A 19,138-nucleotide genomic window follows, 5' to 3' on the forward strand; every position below is an offset into this window, starting at 1 on the left:
ACCTTCTCCCTTACCAAAACGTAAAATACCTTTTTTTTTCCTGCGTGGATTATCTGTTTTCTCTTGTCCCTGCTTGGATAGGGGATGAACCCTTGAGGTTGAGAATGAAGCTGAAACTAATGTCTGCTTTTTGGTCAACAGTTTCAGTGTAAGCCTGATTTGTGGCATGAAAATGTACTGTTGAAAATGGTTTTCAGCTACAGCCTTCCTTACAAAAAGCTGCTGTTCACACCAGCTCAACTGAACCATTGTTAGCATCAGCGAAAGGCGAGTGTAAGTAAGGCTCCAGGGGCCAGTCCAGTTCTTACCAGCATGTCAATTAGACTTGCTTTCAGCAAGATTAACTGACATGGCGGTTTAAAAAAAACAAACTAAACAGTTCCAGTCCCAGAAGACTTGCAAACGCAACAGTTTTACCCATTGTTACCCTTTTTTTGTAAACTTTCCCTGGCATAAACATGGTGAAAAGGTGAACTGAACTAGTTCTGAAAACTTTTAAGTGCAAGTATAGGCCAGACAAATTCAATGCAGTTTCAGAAGGTCTTAGACTTAATTCCACGTGGGATCTACGCTAGCAGTTATCTGTTTCAGGGCAACCATTCCTGATGGTCATAGTCAAAAAGTGGTCAGTGTCCTAAAATGACAGAGTCATTGTGCGTAAGCCATGGTTAGGACTATAATTTTGTGACAGAAGTCACAGAATCCATGACTTCCAGAGACCTCTGTGACTTGAGCCCCCAACACCTGGGAGCTGCAGGATCCCCCAATGCCCCTGATGGCTGGGAACTGCGGGTGCCCCAGCTCCCAGCTGCAGAGGGAGGCAGAGGTGCCCCACAGGCAGCTCCCAGCTGCAGAGGGAGGCAGGGATGCCTGGAGTGCCGAGGCAGTGGCAAGACCCCGAACTCCACACCACTGTTGACAGCAGGGCTTCCAGAAAGTCCCAGCCGCCATGGGCAGCAGGGGTGCCCGGCAGCTCTTGAGTCCCACAGGCACCCTGGGGCTTGGAGCTGCGCGGGCGCCCTGGGCTTTGGAGCCACCGCAGGTGGTAACGGGACCTTGCACGTCTGAGCCAGGCCCCTTGGTTGATGTGGGGAGCCTGCAGCTCCCCATTTTGTCATGCATATTTTTAGTAAAAGTCACAGACAGGTCATGGGCAATAAAGAAAAAAATCATGGAAGCCCATGACCTGTCTGTGACTTTTACTAAAAATATGCATGACAATCTTAGTCCTAATCATGATTAACTGATCTTTGGCACTGGTTTGGAAATACTGGTCCAGATCCAGCAGAGGGAGTCCTATGATTCATTAGGGAGGGGATCCCTGATAGAAACTATTAAATAGCATCTGAACTGTTGCCTATTTAAAAAAAATAAATAGAAGATACTGAGAATTCGGAGAAATTCTTCATCAGATTCTGGCTAGTCAGGGCATGAGTTCCTTTGAAACAAGATCGTTGTAAGGGAGTCTCATTTACTTATCTTCCCCTTTTGCCAGCAGAGGAATTCTGATGGGAAGCAGTGTTCTGTTACTACTGGACATAGGCTGTTGGGGAAGGGTTAATTTCAGAAATTTGTAAGTCGGACAGTTTGATCAACAGTTGAATAATACAGGATAAAATTTCAAAGGAAGGATTACTCCCTGAGTTAAAGGGTTATTTCTACAACTCTTAACCATACAAACAGTTAATTTTAGAAGTTAATAGAATTATTCACATCCGTAAGGACTAAGAGCTTGAATACGCTTTCAGGTTCTTAAAGTTGTATTTTTGTCAAAATTGGGACAGGTGAGTTTGCTTTTTTCCTCTAGATTCTCTTGCCTGAATCAATTTATCTGAATATAGCACACTGACTGGTTTTTCTGGTGTTAATTTTTGCGGGTTACCACCTTCTCCCCAACCCCATTTTTCACAACCTTCTACTCTTTCTTTCCTGTACCTTGTGTTCACCCCTGCAAGGCTGGCGCAAAACAAACAAACAAATACAAAAAACACCCAAGAGACATTTCTTACCTAAACCTGCACCCCACCCATTATCTATTTTCCTTCCCACGCACAGCTTCTCTAGCTTTGTCCCCCATAACTTGTCTAATGCTGAAAGGATTATTAACAACACTCTTTCCCTCCTTCCCTCATCCCCCATTAATCAGGCAATGCTTCAAGCTGTTCCAGGAACAATGGGACACAAGCAGGTCATGTGTTCCTGGGACAATCCCGAAATCAGCTATTTTGTTGTCATTTCACCTAAGATTATATTCTAGAGAGAATTCTGTCGTAACACTTAATCATTCAAACCATTTAGTGTAATGAAAAGGTAATTCAGATCTAATAGAATAGATTACCCAAAATACTAATGATACGTTTGGCAGTTCTGAAATGAGATAACTCTCTTTAAAATATGTATTGTTTTTTTCCTTAGAGAACACATGGAAACGGTGATAGACCAACTAAAAGTAAAGTTACAAGACGCCCAGCATAATTTACAAATCAGTGTAACTGAACTTCAAGCATTGCAGTCTGAACATGACACCCTGCTGGAACGGCACAATAAGATGCTGCAGGAGACGGTGACGAAAGAGGCAGAACTCCGAGAAAAGTATGGTTCTCTGATGACGAAATATGTTGTATTATTGTTTGTGCAATTGGTGCCACGCCTTTGTTTGTTTGAACCATTCTACATTCATGGAAGGGGTATAATTGTTTGCAGAAAGTTAGTGGGATTTCCATAAGATCAGGGATTTTAAACTTCCTCCTACTCAAATTTCCCTACACATTTTTTCTGTTTAACTGTATACTTTCAAAGATTACATTTTTGCAGCCCCTTGTGTTGAGAAATGTAATCTGATGCAAATGTCCACTTCTGACTAGGAAAAGCGTTCAAGTCTCTAAATTGCAGTACAGACAGAATGGTGGGAATCCCATCATTGCCAGTTAAAGTCCAATTAAGTGCCCTTGTGAAAAGGTAACATTTTTAAATATCTCCTTCCCACAATCCCATTTCACTATTTTAGTCAGAGTGAGCATCTGTGACTTTTAATTTTTCAGACAAATTTATGGGTGTCTTAAATTTTTCTGCTTCAGGGCACTTCAACAAACTCCATCCTTCCCCTTCTCTCTTCTTGTTTCCCTGTGTGGTACTGTCAAACTTCTTTCTTGTTGCAGAGAATGGGATGGAATAATCTTTGGAATTGTTGGCATTTGGTATGGGTGGAGAGTAACAAAAGATACTTTCAGCTCCTGTTGGCCATAGAAACAAAGACCAGACCTGATACTTGAACCTGGGTCTTTTACTTATCAGTGAAGCATGAGGCACAATTTTTTTTCTTAGGTTGGCATAATTAGTGGGGGGGGGGAAAACATAATTGGGAATCATCTATAAGGTAAACATTCATCTTTCAGGGTCTGTACTATACAGTCTGAGAACATGGTGTTGAAGTCAGAGCATTCACAGACTGTGAATCAGCTGATGACCCAGAACGAAGCTCTTCAGAACAGTTTTAGAGATCAAGTGAGGCATTTGCAAGAAGAGCATAGGAAGACTGTAGAGACGTTGCAACAGCAGTTATCCAAGGTAGAAGCGCAATTCTTCCAACTTAAGAGTGAACCCAGCACAAGAGGTAAGTTTTTGTAGAGTCATGCATCCCAAAAACTCCCTTTTGGTGATTATTCGCGTTTAGCTAAGTGGCAGACTGATTTGTCACCTCTCTGTCGTTGATAATCATACAGACCTCTCCAAAAACATATGGTATACTCATTTACCAACTGTTTTTCACATATAAAATGGTAAGCACTGATATTGGTTTCAATTGTTGATACAGTACTTATGTCAATTACGTCACTTTATTTCCTCTGTGACATCTGGGATTTTGTCATCTTACTGACAGAGGGAGGAAGAGTCATTCTAAAAATTAAGAGTCATTATTGCTCTGCCTGTCCATTTGTATCAGGTTTTGGAGAGCCCACTGGACATCTCCTTTCAAGATAAAGAGTAAAGCTACTGATTCGGTGCATATGGAAGAAGCTACAACTTCTCATCGCAAAAGACAGCTGTGTAGCTTAGATCTTGGGTTAGCAAAAGAGCAATAGAATGTGATTGTGTGTAGTAAACTGTATTTGTAATACATTCTTAAATGTTGTACCAAGCAGTTATAAAACACCTTTTTAGCTATATATATAGATCAGTGGTATATGTATCTGATAGAGATCTTGTTGTTTTTTATTTAAAAATTTACTAAAAAGCCAGAGTATTGAATGGTTCAGGGTATTGATGATAGGAAATAAAGCCTTTGAACTCACGGTCATAGGTTGAAACCTAACCGAAGCTGGTAGTCCCCAAATGCTATTTGGCTACACAGTGACACATGTAGAGTGAATTGTTGGTCTCAGCTCATTTCCTAAAGGGTCAGTCTGTATTATAAATATTACCATCCAAATTGGCACCCTTGTTGGCGGTCTCAGAAAATAAGTTGAAGACTCGTTCTGGAGGCTGAGCTAAAGCCCCTTTTAAAAGGGGATTCCCCACTTCAGGAACTAGGCACATTGTAGAGGTTGGAGTGACATGCAGGGAAAGAAGGAGCTTGTGTTTATGCTGCTTCTGCTTGTACTTTATTTCTTATGTGGATTTGGGTGTGTCTCTGTCTCTTTCTCCACATCTGTCAATATGCAACTTTCAAAAGCACTAAAATTCCTTGAGATTTAGTTTCTAAATTGAAACAATCTACAATATTATTTTAAAAAAATCCCTCACCGCTGTTACTGAACCATATACTAATTATAGTTAACTGAACAGGTATGCTGTGAAATGCTTACCCTTTCAAAAGAGTAAAAAACTAACCCTTGATCTGTATCTTTCTAAAGGTAAAACCAGCACCAACCTTTCATATTTTTAGCGTATGTACTGAAAAAAGATACGATAATCCAGAATTTTTTCTGCTGAGATTTGTGTGAGTGAGTGGGCACGGACCAGAAACTGGACTGAGACGACCCATTTGGTTCATAGGTGCAATCTCTTAGGGGGTGACTGTCCAGCTTTTCACTCCTCCTTTCCCTTTCACTATGGCTATAGGATTAATGCAGCCTCATCTCTGGTCTTACTTCCCACTCCCCTCCCCCCCCCCCCATCCCCGAAATTTAAAATAGTTACACCAGTGACTTGTTTCACATAGGCCATTTAAAAGACGCTTTAAATCACTGGTAATGTGGGGTTTAGTTATAGTGGTGTCTTTGAAGTGAAAGGCTGTGTTTTATATTGTGAAATATGCTTTATTCATTCTTTAAGGACGACTGAACTTCTCACATAATGGCTTTGTTTCACTTTACTGCATGTGTACACCTCCTTAATTTAAGATGCTAAAAGATGTATTTAGCGTCTTTAGTTCTCACATTCTCCTTCCTATCCGGTTGAGTGGCTTTTGGGTGATCATCCCCAGCATACAGCTGTGTTGTTTATTAATGTATGCCATCCAAAAGAAATTCTTTTTCAGGTCCGGCTGTTTCAAACCTACCAGTGAAGAACTTGCGAGAACGGAGAAACACTGACCTTCCTCTTCTTGATGTGCACACTGTAGCTAGGGAAGAGGGAGAAGGAATGGAAACAACCGACACAGAGTCTGTGTCTTCTGCCAGTATCTATATGCCATCATTGGAACAACTTCTTAATTCTCCTGAAGCAAAATTTGGCAAGTAAAACCTTTTTTAAATAGATGTTTAAGTACTTAATTAATTTGAGTTATAGAATCAATATTACTTGGTACTCTTCTGGGCACCATAGAAAGTTGTCCCTTAGAGCATTGAGATGCTTGTCATTCTTTCTCCCACTTTACTACCATAACTTTTTCCCCCTGGTGTTGCAGCAACCTTGGGTGGGATTTTCAAGGGAGACTTAAGCACCTTACAGCCGCTTCAGGTGCCTAAGTCCAAAGATCCTCAAAACCCCTGTTCAGCTGCCACCTAACCCTATAGACACCTAAACTCCCTAGGCACCTAAATTTCCACTGGTAGGGTCCCCTAAGTGCCAAAGATCTCACTTGCAAGGACCCATACAGTAGATGTGCTCACAGGCCAGCATAGATCACATCCTCATGGGCCATGCATAAAATGGAGGAGAATGTTGTGGTGATGATCTTTTACCAAGTTGCCTCCTGGTTAGAGCAATCATGTAGGATGTGGGAGGCCCAGGTTCAAGTCCCCCTCAGTGTGCGTGAACACACACACACTCTCTCTCACTCACTCTCTCTCACCCACCCCTTCCGTCCTTCCTTCCATCCTTGGATTAGGCACCTATCCCCAGGATATGGTTCGTGGCTCTGACATCTGAATGGAGATACGCACCAAACTCCCTCTGAGGGGCAGGACTTAGGCTAGCTTAGATGGCTCTCCACTCAACATGTTGGTTTCTGTAAATCCCCCTTTTTAGGTACCTTGCTTTCCTCAGGCATTGTATAAGAAGCCTGGGCTCCTAACTCGGGGTTGTGAATTTCACTTGGCAGCAGGTCATCTAAAAGTTAGGTGCTGTAATGCTCAGCCTAAGCTGTGCCTTAAGAATCCCACCCCTTCTAATAAAGCATTGGACACTGCTGCCACCACAAACATTGCTACTTGAGGAGTTGGCTGAGGCTTATGAGAATAATTTACCGTCTCCTAGGGATTAGAAATCTGAACTTTGATTCCTTCCTATTGCAGACACTAGACCACTATGCATTGTTAGCACTGAGTGTACATTGACATTATTAATTTTTGTATAAGCTTTGTCCTCGAATAGGGATTAAGGGTCATGTTTGTTAGTTTTTATTCATGGATTCCAAGACTACTTAAAATTTGTGTAAAAAAAAAAAACAAAACAAAAAAAAAAAACAAAAACAAAAACAAAAAAACAAACAAAAACTTTTACATTTAGGGACTTTCTTGGGAAAGAGAACAGATAGGTGAATGAGTTGGTAAACTGTAGGAACTGTGAGTGTGAAGAGAACAGCTCAGAATACTGTATAGAAAGCTATTAAGTTTTCATCCAACTCCTATTAAATTCAGACACAGAACTTCCACTGGCTTTAATGTGAGTGGGATTGCGCTACTGGAGAACATAGGATCAGCGGGAACTTGTGCCAAAGTGCATGATTTCCTTTTGAAGTTGCAAAAAAGTAGAGTGGGGAAATGCAGAACAACCAGCTAATTGTACAGAGATGATAAGCAAGTCCAAAAACAATTTTGAGGAAATACTGAATTCCTCCGAAAGGAAAAACAACCCAGGAGTTCCTCCCCCAAACCTTTAAAGAAACACTGAAGTCAGATTCTACAAAAATAGTTGAGTTGCTACGAACTTTTTAGTACTTTTTTAAATTTTGTGTATATACAAAAAAAATCACAAACCAAAAATTTGGCAGAAATAATAGAAATGGGTGGTGATGGAAAAACTCTGAGAAGTCAGATTTTACATTTCTGTGATTCAGTGTTGCCACCATGACACCAGTGTAATTCTGAAAAATGACCCTGATAAACTATCAGTCCAAATGTAAAATACCATGTAAAGTAAAGTCCAAAGTAATCCTTTTTGAAATATAAAATTGCAGAGCCACCTCAATGGCAAACAGAACTCACCAAAGAAGAGCTGGTGCAGAAGCTAAACACAACAACAAAAAGTGCTGATCATTTGAATGGATTGCTTCATGAATCCGAAGCAACCAATGCAATATTAATGGAACAAATTAAGGTTAGTAGCCATGCACTCACTGACATTTTAGATATGGCTCTTTAGGGGGGGTTGTTTGTTTTTGTTTACTGCATGTATGTGTTTCAAAGCAATTCTTTTTATACCTTAATACCAAATTAGTTGTTTCACAAAACTTATTATTCAAACTGGAATGTTTGAAATTTGGTGAGATGCAAAATATAACTACCTATAATTTTTTTCAAATTCCACATACTGTATGTACATAACATTGACAAAATACACCCAGTAGTTGGTAAGATAAAAGTCAGTTCTCACATGCAAGTGCACCTTTACTCAATAGATGTAAATGTAGGTTGAGCTTAAGATTCCTTGGATGCTCGAATACTGAGCTGATATAGCATCAAATGACTGTTACTTATCTAATTTTATTTTAGGAGCTACTCAATTTGATCAGTGTTGGTGGATTCAAAGGTGCTGTTTTCAAAGACTGTTTTACGTCCTTAGTTGACAAGGCCAATTTGCATTTTCTGCAACTGAAGATAACAGCTTTTTGAAGCCAGTCTTCAAAACAGCATTCTTGTGAGGTGCACAGTCTACTAATATCAAAATTTGGGTGCATACCACTTGTTTTGCTATATAAATATTTCCTCATTAGATGAGTGAATAGTTTGCCAAAACATAACCCAAGTACCATATCTACTCAAGCCTTTGAATTTTACTCCTGATCACCAGAATTGCAAAGTCTGTTCCTTGTTCCCCCATACTTTCTTTATACAACTAAATTACTTTTAACTAATATTGCAAAACTTATCCAAAAAGGTGTTAAAGATTTTAAATAGGTTAAATGAATTCTGAACCAATAGTGTTATCTGGAGGCCAGCTGTACATTCAGGCCTCATGGGATCTTTGCCCAGAACACATCTTATGTAAACTACTGAACACTTTCAGTACCTTATTGCATGTCTAATATATATGTGCTGTGTTTCCAGATTAGTTTATTCAGTCATTCATATTATAAAAATCAATAAAAATGTAATATTTAATGGTGTCTTTCTGCCTGCAGCTTCTTAAGAGTGAAGTAAGACGACTGGAAAGGAACCAAGAGCGAGAGAAGTCTGTTGCTAATCTGGAATACTTGAAAAATGTTCTGCTGCAATTTATATTTCTGAAGTCAGGCAGTGAAAGAGAGAGGCTTCTTCCAGTAATGGATACCATGTTGCAGCTCAGCCCTGAAGAGAAGGGAAAACTTGTTGCAATTGCCCATGGTATGAGAGGTACTTTTGTATTGTCAAAAAGTTGCAGAAATAGAATATGAAAGTAGAAAAGATAAATGAAACTTGGTGTGACATCCTTCTGTGCAGATCTTCCAGAACAATAAAGATCAAGAACATGGTGTAAACAGACAGGGAATAGAATATTCTGATCATTTAGGAGGGAGTTAAGATATTCATAACTAATAAAACAAGACTGTTAGTCAAAAGTTTAAAAAAAAATTATCTGACGTAAAAATACAACCTTTGAGAAACAGTTATATCTAACTTCCTTTCTTGTTGAACCTCATAGCAGACAGAGGGCTTGTCTACATCAGAAAGTTGCAGCGCTGGTGAGGGAGTTACAGCGCTGCAACTTAGGAGGTGTACACATCTGCAGGGCACCACCAGCGCTGCAACTCCCTGTTTGCAGCACTGGCCGTACTCCCGTTTTGTCTCGGGTGTAGAGGATCCAGCGCTGGTGATCCAGCGCTGGTAATCAAGTATAGACACTTACCAGCGCTTTTCTTGACCTCCGTGGAATAAGCAGGTATCCCAGCATACCTGAGGAAGCCTCTGGTAATCAAGCTGGTCTCCTTCCCCGGCTTGCTCTCGCGTTCCCCGAACCCCGAGCAAGCAGGTCTCCGTCCCTGCGGTTTGCAGGGTGGTTCCGGGAACGCGAGAGCAAACCGGGGAAGGAGACCAGCTTCGCCGCGGTTTGCTCTCGCGTTCCGCGAACCACCCTGCAAACCGCAGGGAAGGAGACCTGCTTGCTCGGCGGTTCGGGGAACGCGAGAGCAAACCGCGGGGAAGGAGACCAGCTTCGCCGCGGTTTGCTCTCGCGTTCCCCGAACAAGCAGGTCTCCTTCCCTGCGGTTTGCACGGTGGTTCGCGGAACGCGAGAGCAAACCGCGGCGAAGCTGGTCTCCTTTCCCGGTTTGCTCTCGCGTTCCCCGAACCCGAGCAAGCAGGTCTCCTTCCCTGCGTTTTGCAGGGTGGTTCGCGGAACGCGAGAGCAAACCGCGGCGAAGCTGGTCTCCTTTCCCGGTTTGCTCTCGCGTTCCCCGAACCCGAGCAAGCAGGTCTCCTTCCCTGCGGTTTGCAGGGTGGTTCGCGGAACGCGAGAGCAAACCGCGGCGAAGCTGGTCTCCTTTCCCGGTTTGCTCTCGCGTTCCCCGAACCCGAGCAAGCAGGTCTCCTTCCCTGCGGTTTGCAGGGTGGTTCGCGGAACGCGAGAGCAAACCGCGGCGAAGCTGGTCTCCTTCCCCGGTTTGCTCTCGCGTTCCCCGAAACCCCTTGAAGCCGCCCAACAGCGCTGCAGTGTGGCCACATCTAACACCACTTGCAGCGCTGGTTGCTGTAAGTGTGGCCACTCTGCAGCGCTGGCCCTATACAGCTGTACTAATACAGCTGTAACAACCAGCGCTGCAAAATTTTAGATGTAGACATGGCCTGAGTCACTTTTCTGAAGATCTCATTCAAAGTGATATAGGGGAAAAAAGGTACTGTGAAATAGCTCCCATGGCAGATGCTCTCCCAAGAAACTAGAAGTTATAGTCTAATTTTAATTAATAAAGGTCATATTATAAAACTAACTTTTTTTAGTGGCTAATGTCCACCTTTGAAAATACTCTCCAACAAATATCCCATAAGTACAAGGATCTAGGAAAATTCAGGCCTCTGCAAGAATTTTGTAAGTCGACAGCTCCTTCTTATGGTAAGTGTTAAGAGTACTTGTCAAACATAATTTCCTCGCAATTTGCAATAGGCTTTTTGTATTATCCCATTCAAAACATTTTTATTGGGTATTTATTGTCATTTTCCCTATTTAGGGAAATTGTAATTAGTTAAACATTTTCGATTGTCATGGGCAGTGTGTGCATTTTCCAGATCATTTTTTTAAATAAGGAATAAGTCAGTTACTCCTGAACATAAAGTAAGGAGAAGTGAGCATGACAGTGAAATGTGGAGACACACTAATGCACTAAGTGGGAGGATTTATAATTGGAATGGCAAGGCAGAAAAAGTTCCTGGCATTGAGTACTGCTGTTCTGGCAGTCCCTAGGGAATAGAGCTTACTATTAACATGGGATCTTCAAGGTGAAGTCCATAAAGGAGATGAAACAGGCCTTTTATCTCTTTGCCAAATGCAGACATGTTTCCTGAAATACGCTAATGTAGTGGTCACCAACCTGTAGATCGCGATCAACTGGTCAATCCCGGAGCCTCAGCCAGTCGATCACGATCTCCAGCTGCTAAAAGTCCAGTGGTGCAATGAAACTAGGCAGGCTCCCTGCCTGCAATGGCCCCACACCACTCCCAGAAGCCGCCAGCATGTCCCCATGACTCCTGGGGCAGGGCAGATCTTTGTACACTGCTCCTACCTGCAAGCACTACACCCGCAGCATCCATTAGTCGGGAATGGGCAACTGCGGCCAATGGGAGCTGCGGGGGCAGTGCCTGCAGAGAGGGGCAGCGCGCAGAGCCACATGACCTCCCCTCTTCCCCCCAGGGGCCGCAAGGGCATGCTGGCCTCTTCTGGGAGCAGTGTAGGGCTGAGACAGGCAGGGAGCCTGCCTTAGCCTTGCTGCACTGCTGACCAGGAGCCACCCGAGGTAAGTGCAGCCTGTTGGGAATCTGCAACCCAACCCCCAGCTCTGAGCCCCCTCCCGGAGCCAGCACCCCGAACTCCTTCCTCCACCCCAAACCCCTGCCCCAGCCCTGATCCTTCCCCCAGATCTAGCACACTGTACTCCCTCCTGCATCCAAACTCCCTCCCAGAGCCTGTAACCCCTCCTGCACCCCAAGACTCTGCCCCAGCCCAGAGCCCCCTCCTGCACCCAAACTTCCTGCTAGAGCTTGCACCCCTAACCCCCTCTTGCATCCCCTGCCCCAGGCTCAGCCCAGAGCTCCCTCCCACATTCCAAACCCCTTAGCCCCAGCCCAGAGCCCATATTCCCTTGTGAACGTCAAGCCCCTGCCCCAACCCCCTGAAAGTGAGTGAGGGTCAGAGAGAGCGAGTAACGGAGGGAAGGGGGGAATGGAGTGAGCGGAGCGGGGCCTCAGGGTAGGAGTGGGGTAGATCCTGGACTGCACTTAAATTCCAAAATTGATCTTGTGTGTAAAAAGGTTGGAGACCACTGCTCTAAACAAAGTGTACACTGGACAGTGGTGTTTCGTAATGACAAAATCTGTCAATGTGGTAGCAGTTCTCTAGAGTGTATTTTAAAAGGTTCTCATAAAAAAAGATAACTGGCGAACTTAAGGATGGGATTTGAATGTAGGAAAACTGACAGCAGTACATTTTTGTGTCTTTCTTGAATAAGATTGCATCGTTCAGTTCACTTGTGCATAGTTGTTCAGAGCTGGTGAAGATTATAAGCATATTTTTCCTCCCTTCAGGTGAGGAAGAAAGTGCATCACGGCCCTCTGGTTGGGCTTCGTACCTTCATAGTTGGTCAGGACTTCGATGAGACAATGGAAATCTTTTAGACATTTACATTCCACAATTGCACTAACCGAGAAATTTTACTATAGAAGAATGAACCTTACATGTGTAGCATTGACAGTTTTATTTTTCTGATTTTGCAGATTACCTTAAGCAATGCATCTTGGCCTAAAGATTGGAATAGAGGGTTTCTAAAGAATATGCTCTATTACTTTCTCACTCCAGGTTCTGGTTGTACCAAACTCTTTCATTGTTTCTTCTAAATATTTTTAGGTTAAGCAAGTTGGGACTCAGGAGTAAAATGAAAGGGGTAAAAAGTTACTGATTACTTGAGAACATAATTTGGCAAACTGGTCACATATTTTATTTTTATTAAAAATGTTGCATAATTTAATAACTAGAACAGTAGGTAAAATAATTCTTAGTAAAGTACTTCAAAAATACGTTTTCAGGATGTTATTTTCACTCGATGTATTTGAAGAAAACAAATAATTTGTAGTATTATAAATCTATTGTCCAAATAGTATAATATCAAAGTCAAATAAAACTGTTTCCACTGCATGATGATCTTTATAAAATATTGCATGGCTCTTAAGAGAATTTGGAGAGACATGGCATTTTCTGTTTTGACTTTGGCTAAATTCTCAGTAAAGTTTGCAGCAAAAACAGATTCAGAATATGAAGCCTAGGGCCAAAGAGATTAGTGACCCCTAAAACTTGTCCTGTGTTTGGGATATTAATATGTCGGATGGATATTCAAGGCCTGACATTGGATCAGATGCTAGAGAGCATTCAGGGAAGGCCCAGGACAGACGTTTTCAAGAATCAGTGGCACATGTGGGCTAAAATTCTAGGAGAGAGGGCTTAAACTAAGGTATCTTTATCTGAGGTTGGAATCTGCATAGGCAACTTGAGGGATGAGTAACGAAGACTAGGCAAGACCCTGTAAGGAGGCACTGGCACCATCATGCTGTACTGAAATAAAGGATAAAGAATGATGGTAGGAACAAGATCCTGAAGGAAGGATCTGAAATTGCTGAAGTTTACACACCCTAAATAAAACTGCCAGGAAAGAAGGAAGTGTGTTTTCTTTGAAAACTTTTATAGCAGATACAGTTTGCAGGCATTCTTATGTAAGGAAATTACTCACTTCTTTCTCTCTTCACTCTTCCCTGTCTCTCTCCCTTTTGGTCAAGTGATTTGTGCTTCATTTTAGATTATGCTACTTCACGGCTTTTCTGGAAACAGCACTTCCATGTGTAAGAATAAGTATAATTCTGTTGTAAACAGTGCACTAATTTCCCACCCTCCCCCAGCTTCTGCGTCTGTTTTGTTTTACTTTTTTCCTCCTAATCCATGCTGTCTTTTTCCTCTACGTATTCCAGTTCTGTTCTCTTAATTACTCCATTATTTGTATGTAAATTTATTATATATACATATGCATTCTTCTCACCTACCATCCAAGACTTTTTCAGGCATTTGTGTCTCCTTCTCCAATATGCTCTTATTCAGTTCTAAAACTACACTTCTGAACACAGAGGAGCGGGAAGATGCACACTTAGACCCACCAGCACATCTTTCTCTATTAGAGATACTGCTGCCATACCACACTGTACAAAACTAAGCAGTAAGACCAGGGTTAGGGAAAAGCAGTCCTGAGATGCTGTTGTCCACTCCCTGAATAACATAGTATTAATCAGGACTGTGGTTAATTTGGCCGCAAGAACAGCAGTAGAGATTGTCTTGCTATGAGAACAGAATGTCTATGATGAGTAGTTATTGATATGAAAGTGACTATATGTAAATGACTTCTTAGTGATCTCTACTTCTTGTGACTTACTATATTGAGGGGGAAATACATTTTTTTAAATTGCTATTTGCCGTTAGCACTGCAAAGCCAACATAGTTACTATAGAGTAAATCCTTTTGGCACAAACCAATTACCAATGCACTTCTTAAATACTAGTTGCAGAATTGTCCTGGGTCATAGATGAGTCAGAAAGCATCCAGTTTGACTTTCCTGTCTAGGATTGCAAGCCTCATAATTAGAAAGACATCTTTTGAACAATTGAAGATGCCACTGTGGTGTTTTTACAGTCATTTTTGGACTATACACACCCCTTCCTCATCATTGATTTGTTCTAAATCACTAGATGTTAATCCTCATTTTTCTTTTTCACAGTCAGCTGTGATTAGTCTAATTAAAATAATGCCAAGACAAGGTTGGTGGTAAAAGATTTCAGTTCATAATATTTCACTCATATGCGCTTACATTTTTAAATCACAGCAGGAAAATGTCTGCACCGTTTCTTACGTTGATTTCAAAACTAGTTCAACTGAAATTTGCTGCTGTCATGATTCTTTCCTCCTACAGTCTTTTCTGCACAATATCTATTCAACTGTCTTTGTTATAGAGAGGCTGTGATAAGTGAATTTTTCTCTTTTAAAATGTGTATTTCAAATCCTAAGATTTTTATTTAACTTTGCAAACTGTGAATAATATTTTATGCTGCTTGCATACTTTAACACTGACTGTATTAAATAGCAATGGCTTTTTTATTTTTCAGACTTTTGACTTGTATATCCACTATTTTAACGAAACTCAAATATTGTGCTCATGAATGTAATAAACACTTCTTGCATATGCTTCTGCTACAAAGGAACATTACTGAGGCCTTGAAAGAGTGTTGTCAGAATATTTTAATAATTACAACTAAACATATTTGTATAATGTGTGTGATACAATTGTCAGTGCTTTCAAAACAGAACATTTCCAGGCTGAGGAAGAAACTTCAGCTGTAAGTGCATGTCTGGGGTTTTTAAATACATAGTTACAATAAACAGAATAGACAGGACATGTGGACTGGAAGCAGAATTATTTTTCATTAACTTCCATTTTAGTCTTCTAATCAGGCACCCTAGTTGTGACTCAAATTCCAAAAGGCAATTTAAATTGAAAATTAAAGCTGGCACTTTGCTCACCTTTGCACTGTGCTGCTCATTTTTAAAGAGTATATGTTGGCCTCACTTTGATTGTTCTGTTTACTCTTTTTACAGTACCATATTTTCCTGATTGTTTACAGACTTGTAAGAAGACATGACCCAAGTCCCACCAGGTTTACATACTTAGGGCCAAATTAGAGGCTCCCTAACATTAGAAGGAAGAGGGCCACAGTTTGATTACAGATGCTGGGGACTCCAAAAGAGCCTGCCGGTTCTGAAGCTAGGGCTAGAAACTGCAGAGGGAGAGGGTTTGATTAGGGCCATGGCCCCACCCCCTGCACATCTGTTGGACTGTGGTTCAGCAACTGCTACCTACACTTGCACAAGTCTGCAGCCCACTCCCTTTTATTGCCTTACAAAGATGGTGTTCCTGCAGGTGCCACCACTTGGCTTGTGCTTCTCTTTTTACCTGCAGAGGCACAGCTGTCCAGAGAGGCAGTCACATTAAATACTTTTCTTAAAATTCACTATTAAAACCTCTTTCTGAGGAACACGCTTTAAAACATATCCTGATTTTTTTTTAAAGAAACAAAACAAATACTTAAAGTATAACTGCTCCTTTGTTTATTCACAAGGAAGTTTTGAGTGGGCCTGAAGGCAACACCATTGAACATGCTCGGGTCCATCCTTTCTCTCTGCACATCTACCTCCCAACCTTTTCATACTAGCTCTGCTGCTGCTAGGACCATTAAACACCTTTTTGCAGAGCCTGGGAAAGGCGGGCAGCCTCCACAAAACTGAAACTTGGGTGTACATGGTGTCAGAGGTGCAAAGTGAACAAATGAAAGAACTTTTTTCTGTTGTAATCATAGGGGTTACTTGTAACAAAAGTAGATAAAAATGTTTGTTGGAAATGTGACTTTAATTGATGGTCTCCTAATGTTCTGTTATACATTTTGATAAAATGCATATTCACCTGAGTGTGTGCCTTTGTTCAGAATGCCTATCTTCTTTGATAATTTGAGTAAATGTTATTCAGGTACTTCCTGTTATGGATTTGTCCTGCAGTACAAAAGTAAAAGAGTTTATGATAGTAAAAAGTTGAATAACATGAGTTATGAGTTTACTATAGAAATATTGGCACAATCCTGACTTGGGGATAGCATCACCATGTTGAAAATGAATGTGAATATGTGTGTGGGGAGAAACATAATTTTAGAAATTTAATGTAAAATAACTGTCTTAGTGTATCTTATTAAGAAAAATATAAATGAACTTTTAAAAATTTGTGCTTTTTGTTATTTATATTTGTTATTTGTGCTTTTGTTATTTAGCATATGCTACTGGAGAGAAAATGGCTGACATCTAGTAGCTGAGACTGATTAAAAAGTTCTGAATGTGTGGTGTTAGGGGTGGAGGAGCTGCTTCAGAGATTCTCTGGTTTAATTTACACACCAGCCACTCTAACCTGAAACTAACACTTTCACAAGATTGGCCTCTTTATTCAAATAGCATCCAATTTCTTATGTCCAAGAATGATTTAAACTCAAACACATAGGCCTCTTGTCCAATTCCTGTAGTCTGTTTTCCTTAGATAAATATATCTAAGGAACTCATCCTGGTAAGAGAGGAAAGGTGAAGGAATAAAACTGAAGGATCCATCTCTATTGTTCCTTTGCTAATTAAATCTGCTTTGGCTTTGATAATTTTCTTTGTTGCGAATCAAGTTTTGGGGAAGCTTGTTGTGAAAATGCAGGAGAGAAAAAAGCAATTGTGCCAGCAGGAACCACCAGCTTGACATTTCAGACCTCATCCTAGTAATTTTGGCAAGAATATTCTGAATCTGAGTGTCAGGTTTTGCTTCTAAATCAATACTCATTTCTTCTGGAAGCCCACATTCAAGCTCTTGAAAATCTAGGAAAGACTGAAGGTATGTCTGCACGACAGAGACTATACTAGCATGGCTATGCTGGCATAACCCCATAGGGTAGCTCCAGTCTACACAGACAAAAAGGGGTTTTTCAATCTGTGTTGGAATACCACATCCCAAAGTAAGCATTCTTCAGTCAACATAGCTGTACCTACACTGAGGGCTATGTCAGCATAGCAGTGTTGGTTAGGGGAGTGATTTTTCACACCGTGAGGTAACTATTCCAATATAACTTTCAAGTGTAAACTAAGTTTAAGGTTTGTGTGTTTTAAGATTAAACATAAAGATGCTTTCATTATGATAACACAGATTTTTCTCTAAATAAGATGCAAAATCATAGCTAACTTTAGTAGCATAAGGGACTAGAATAAATATGATTCTCCATTGCCTAGTACCTTGCATACTCATTTACACCTGTGTACAAGAATGTATGTAAAAATGCAACCATTCTAAGTGGAGGTTTCTGATATTCTGCTGTTTACATTCACCTTGCAGTTTGAAATGGACTAGGTACTTGTCATAAACAGATAGCTGAGGGTTAATGTCTCTTTCACCTGAAGCACCTGACCAGAGGACCAATCAGGAAACCGGATTTTTTCAACTTTGGGTGGAGGGAATTTTGTGTCTGAGTCTTTGTCTGTCTGCCTGCTTTCTCTGAGCTTTGGAGAAGTAGTTTCTACTTTCTAGTCTTCTGTTTCTAAGTGTAAGGACAAAGAGATCAGATAGTAAGTTATATGGTTTCTTTTCTTTGGTATTTGCATGAATATAAGTGCTGGAGTGCTTTGATTTGTATTCTTTTTGAATAAGGCTGTTTATTCAATATTCTTTTAAGCAATTGACCCTGTATTGTATCATCTTAATACAGAGAGACCATTTGTATGTATTTTTTTTCTTTCTTTTTTTATATAAAGCTTTCTTTTAAGACCTGTTGGAGTTTTTCTTTACTTCAGGGAAATTGAGTCTGTACTCACCAGGGAATTGGTGGGAGGAAGAAATCAAGGGGAGATCTGTGTGTTGGATTGCTAGCCTGATTTTGCATTCCCTCTGGGGGAATAGGAAAGTACTTTTGTTTCCAGGACTGGGAACAGAGAGGGGGGAAGGGAAAAAGGATTATTTCCCTTTGTTGTGAGACTCAAGGGATTTGGGTCTTGGGGTCCCCAGGGAAGGTTTTCAGGGGGACCAGAGTGCCCCAAAACACTCTAATTTTTTGGGTGGTGGCAGCAGGTACCAGGTCCAAGCTGGTAACTAAGCTTGGAGGTTTTCATGCTAACCCCCATATTTTGGACGCTAAGGTCCAAATCTGGGACTAAGGTTATGATATGGTGTAGCAGTGGTGGGATATAGACAGAATCCAGAAGCCAGTAGGAATATTATATTTTTCTTTTCTCTGCTAAGGGCTTTTTAGCAGAGAGAAACAGTTGGTTTTAAAAGGGAACCAGAGAGAATTTTTTTTTCTGCTCTCTCTGGCAGTTTGTGGCTTGCATGTTAAGCGAGAAGCCATTAAGAGACTGTTGAGGGTCTTTTGTCACACAATAGCACTCCCATTGAGAGTCATTACCAGCACTATATGAATGCAAATAAAGTGGTTTTTCAGGTTTACTTAACATTGAAAATTAGCTAAAGGCACTGTTGCTAGGCAGACTTCAGGAGGCAACAGAGAACCTGCAGTTCAAAAGATAAACACCGGAGGGCACCCCAACACAAGAAAACAGGAATCATGACTTCTAAGGCAAAAATTAAGGCCGAAGAGCAATTCAAAGAAGCTGAACACAGGCGACAAATGGAGATGAAAGAAAGAGAAGAACAAATCAAAGAGGCAGCACACAAAATAAAAATAGAAGAAGAAGAGGTGGCCCACCGAAGGAAGCAAGCAGAAGAAGAGTTGGCCCACAGACGGAAGCAAGA

General features: G+C 41.1%; 1 protein-coding gene across 5 annotated transcripts in view; it reads left to right on the plus strand.

The window, feature by feature from the left end:
- GCC2 (GRIP and coiled-coil domain containing 2) overlaps positions 1–16,591 on the plus strand; it is a 44,009-nt gene extending 27,418 nt beyond the window's left edge. For 3 of the 5 annotated variants that reach the window (XM_050921507.1, XM_050921522.1, XM_050921513.1), the window contains 6 exons: positions 2,416–2,592; positions 3,396–3,613; positions 5,480–5,674; positions 7,562–7,701; positions 8,726–8,927; positions 12,315–16,591. In XM_050921507.1, coding sequence (XP_050777464.1) covers positions 2,416–2,592; positions 3,396–3,613; positions 5,480–5,674; positions 7,562–7,701; positions 8,726–8,927; positions 12,315–12,385 — 1,003 coding nt within the window. In that variant the 3' untranslated portion in view covers positions 12,386–16,591. Of the gene's footprint in view, positions 1–2,415; positions 2,593–3,395; positions 3,614–5,479; positions 5,675–7,561; positions 7,702–8,096; positions 8,247–8,725; positions 8,937–10,369; positions 11,528–12,314 lie in introns of those variants that run through there. The other 2 variants (XR_007769136.1, XM_050921533.1) reach the window with 2 other exon arrangements.
- The last annotated feature ends 2,547 nt before the right edge of the window (positions 16,592–19,138 follow it).

This window comes from Gopherus flavomarginatus, chromosome 1 (genome assembly GCF_025201925.1).
Source record: "Gopherus flavomarginatus isolate rGopFla2 chromosome 1, rGopFla2.mat.asm, whole genome shotgun sequence".
Lineage (NCBI taxonomy): Eukaryota > Metazoa > Chordata > Testudines > Testudinidae > Gopherus > Gopherus flavomarginatus.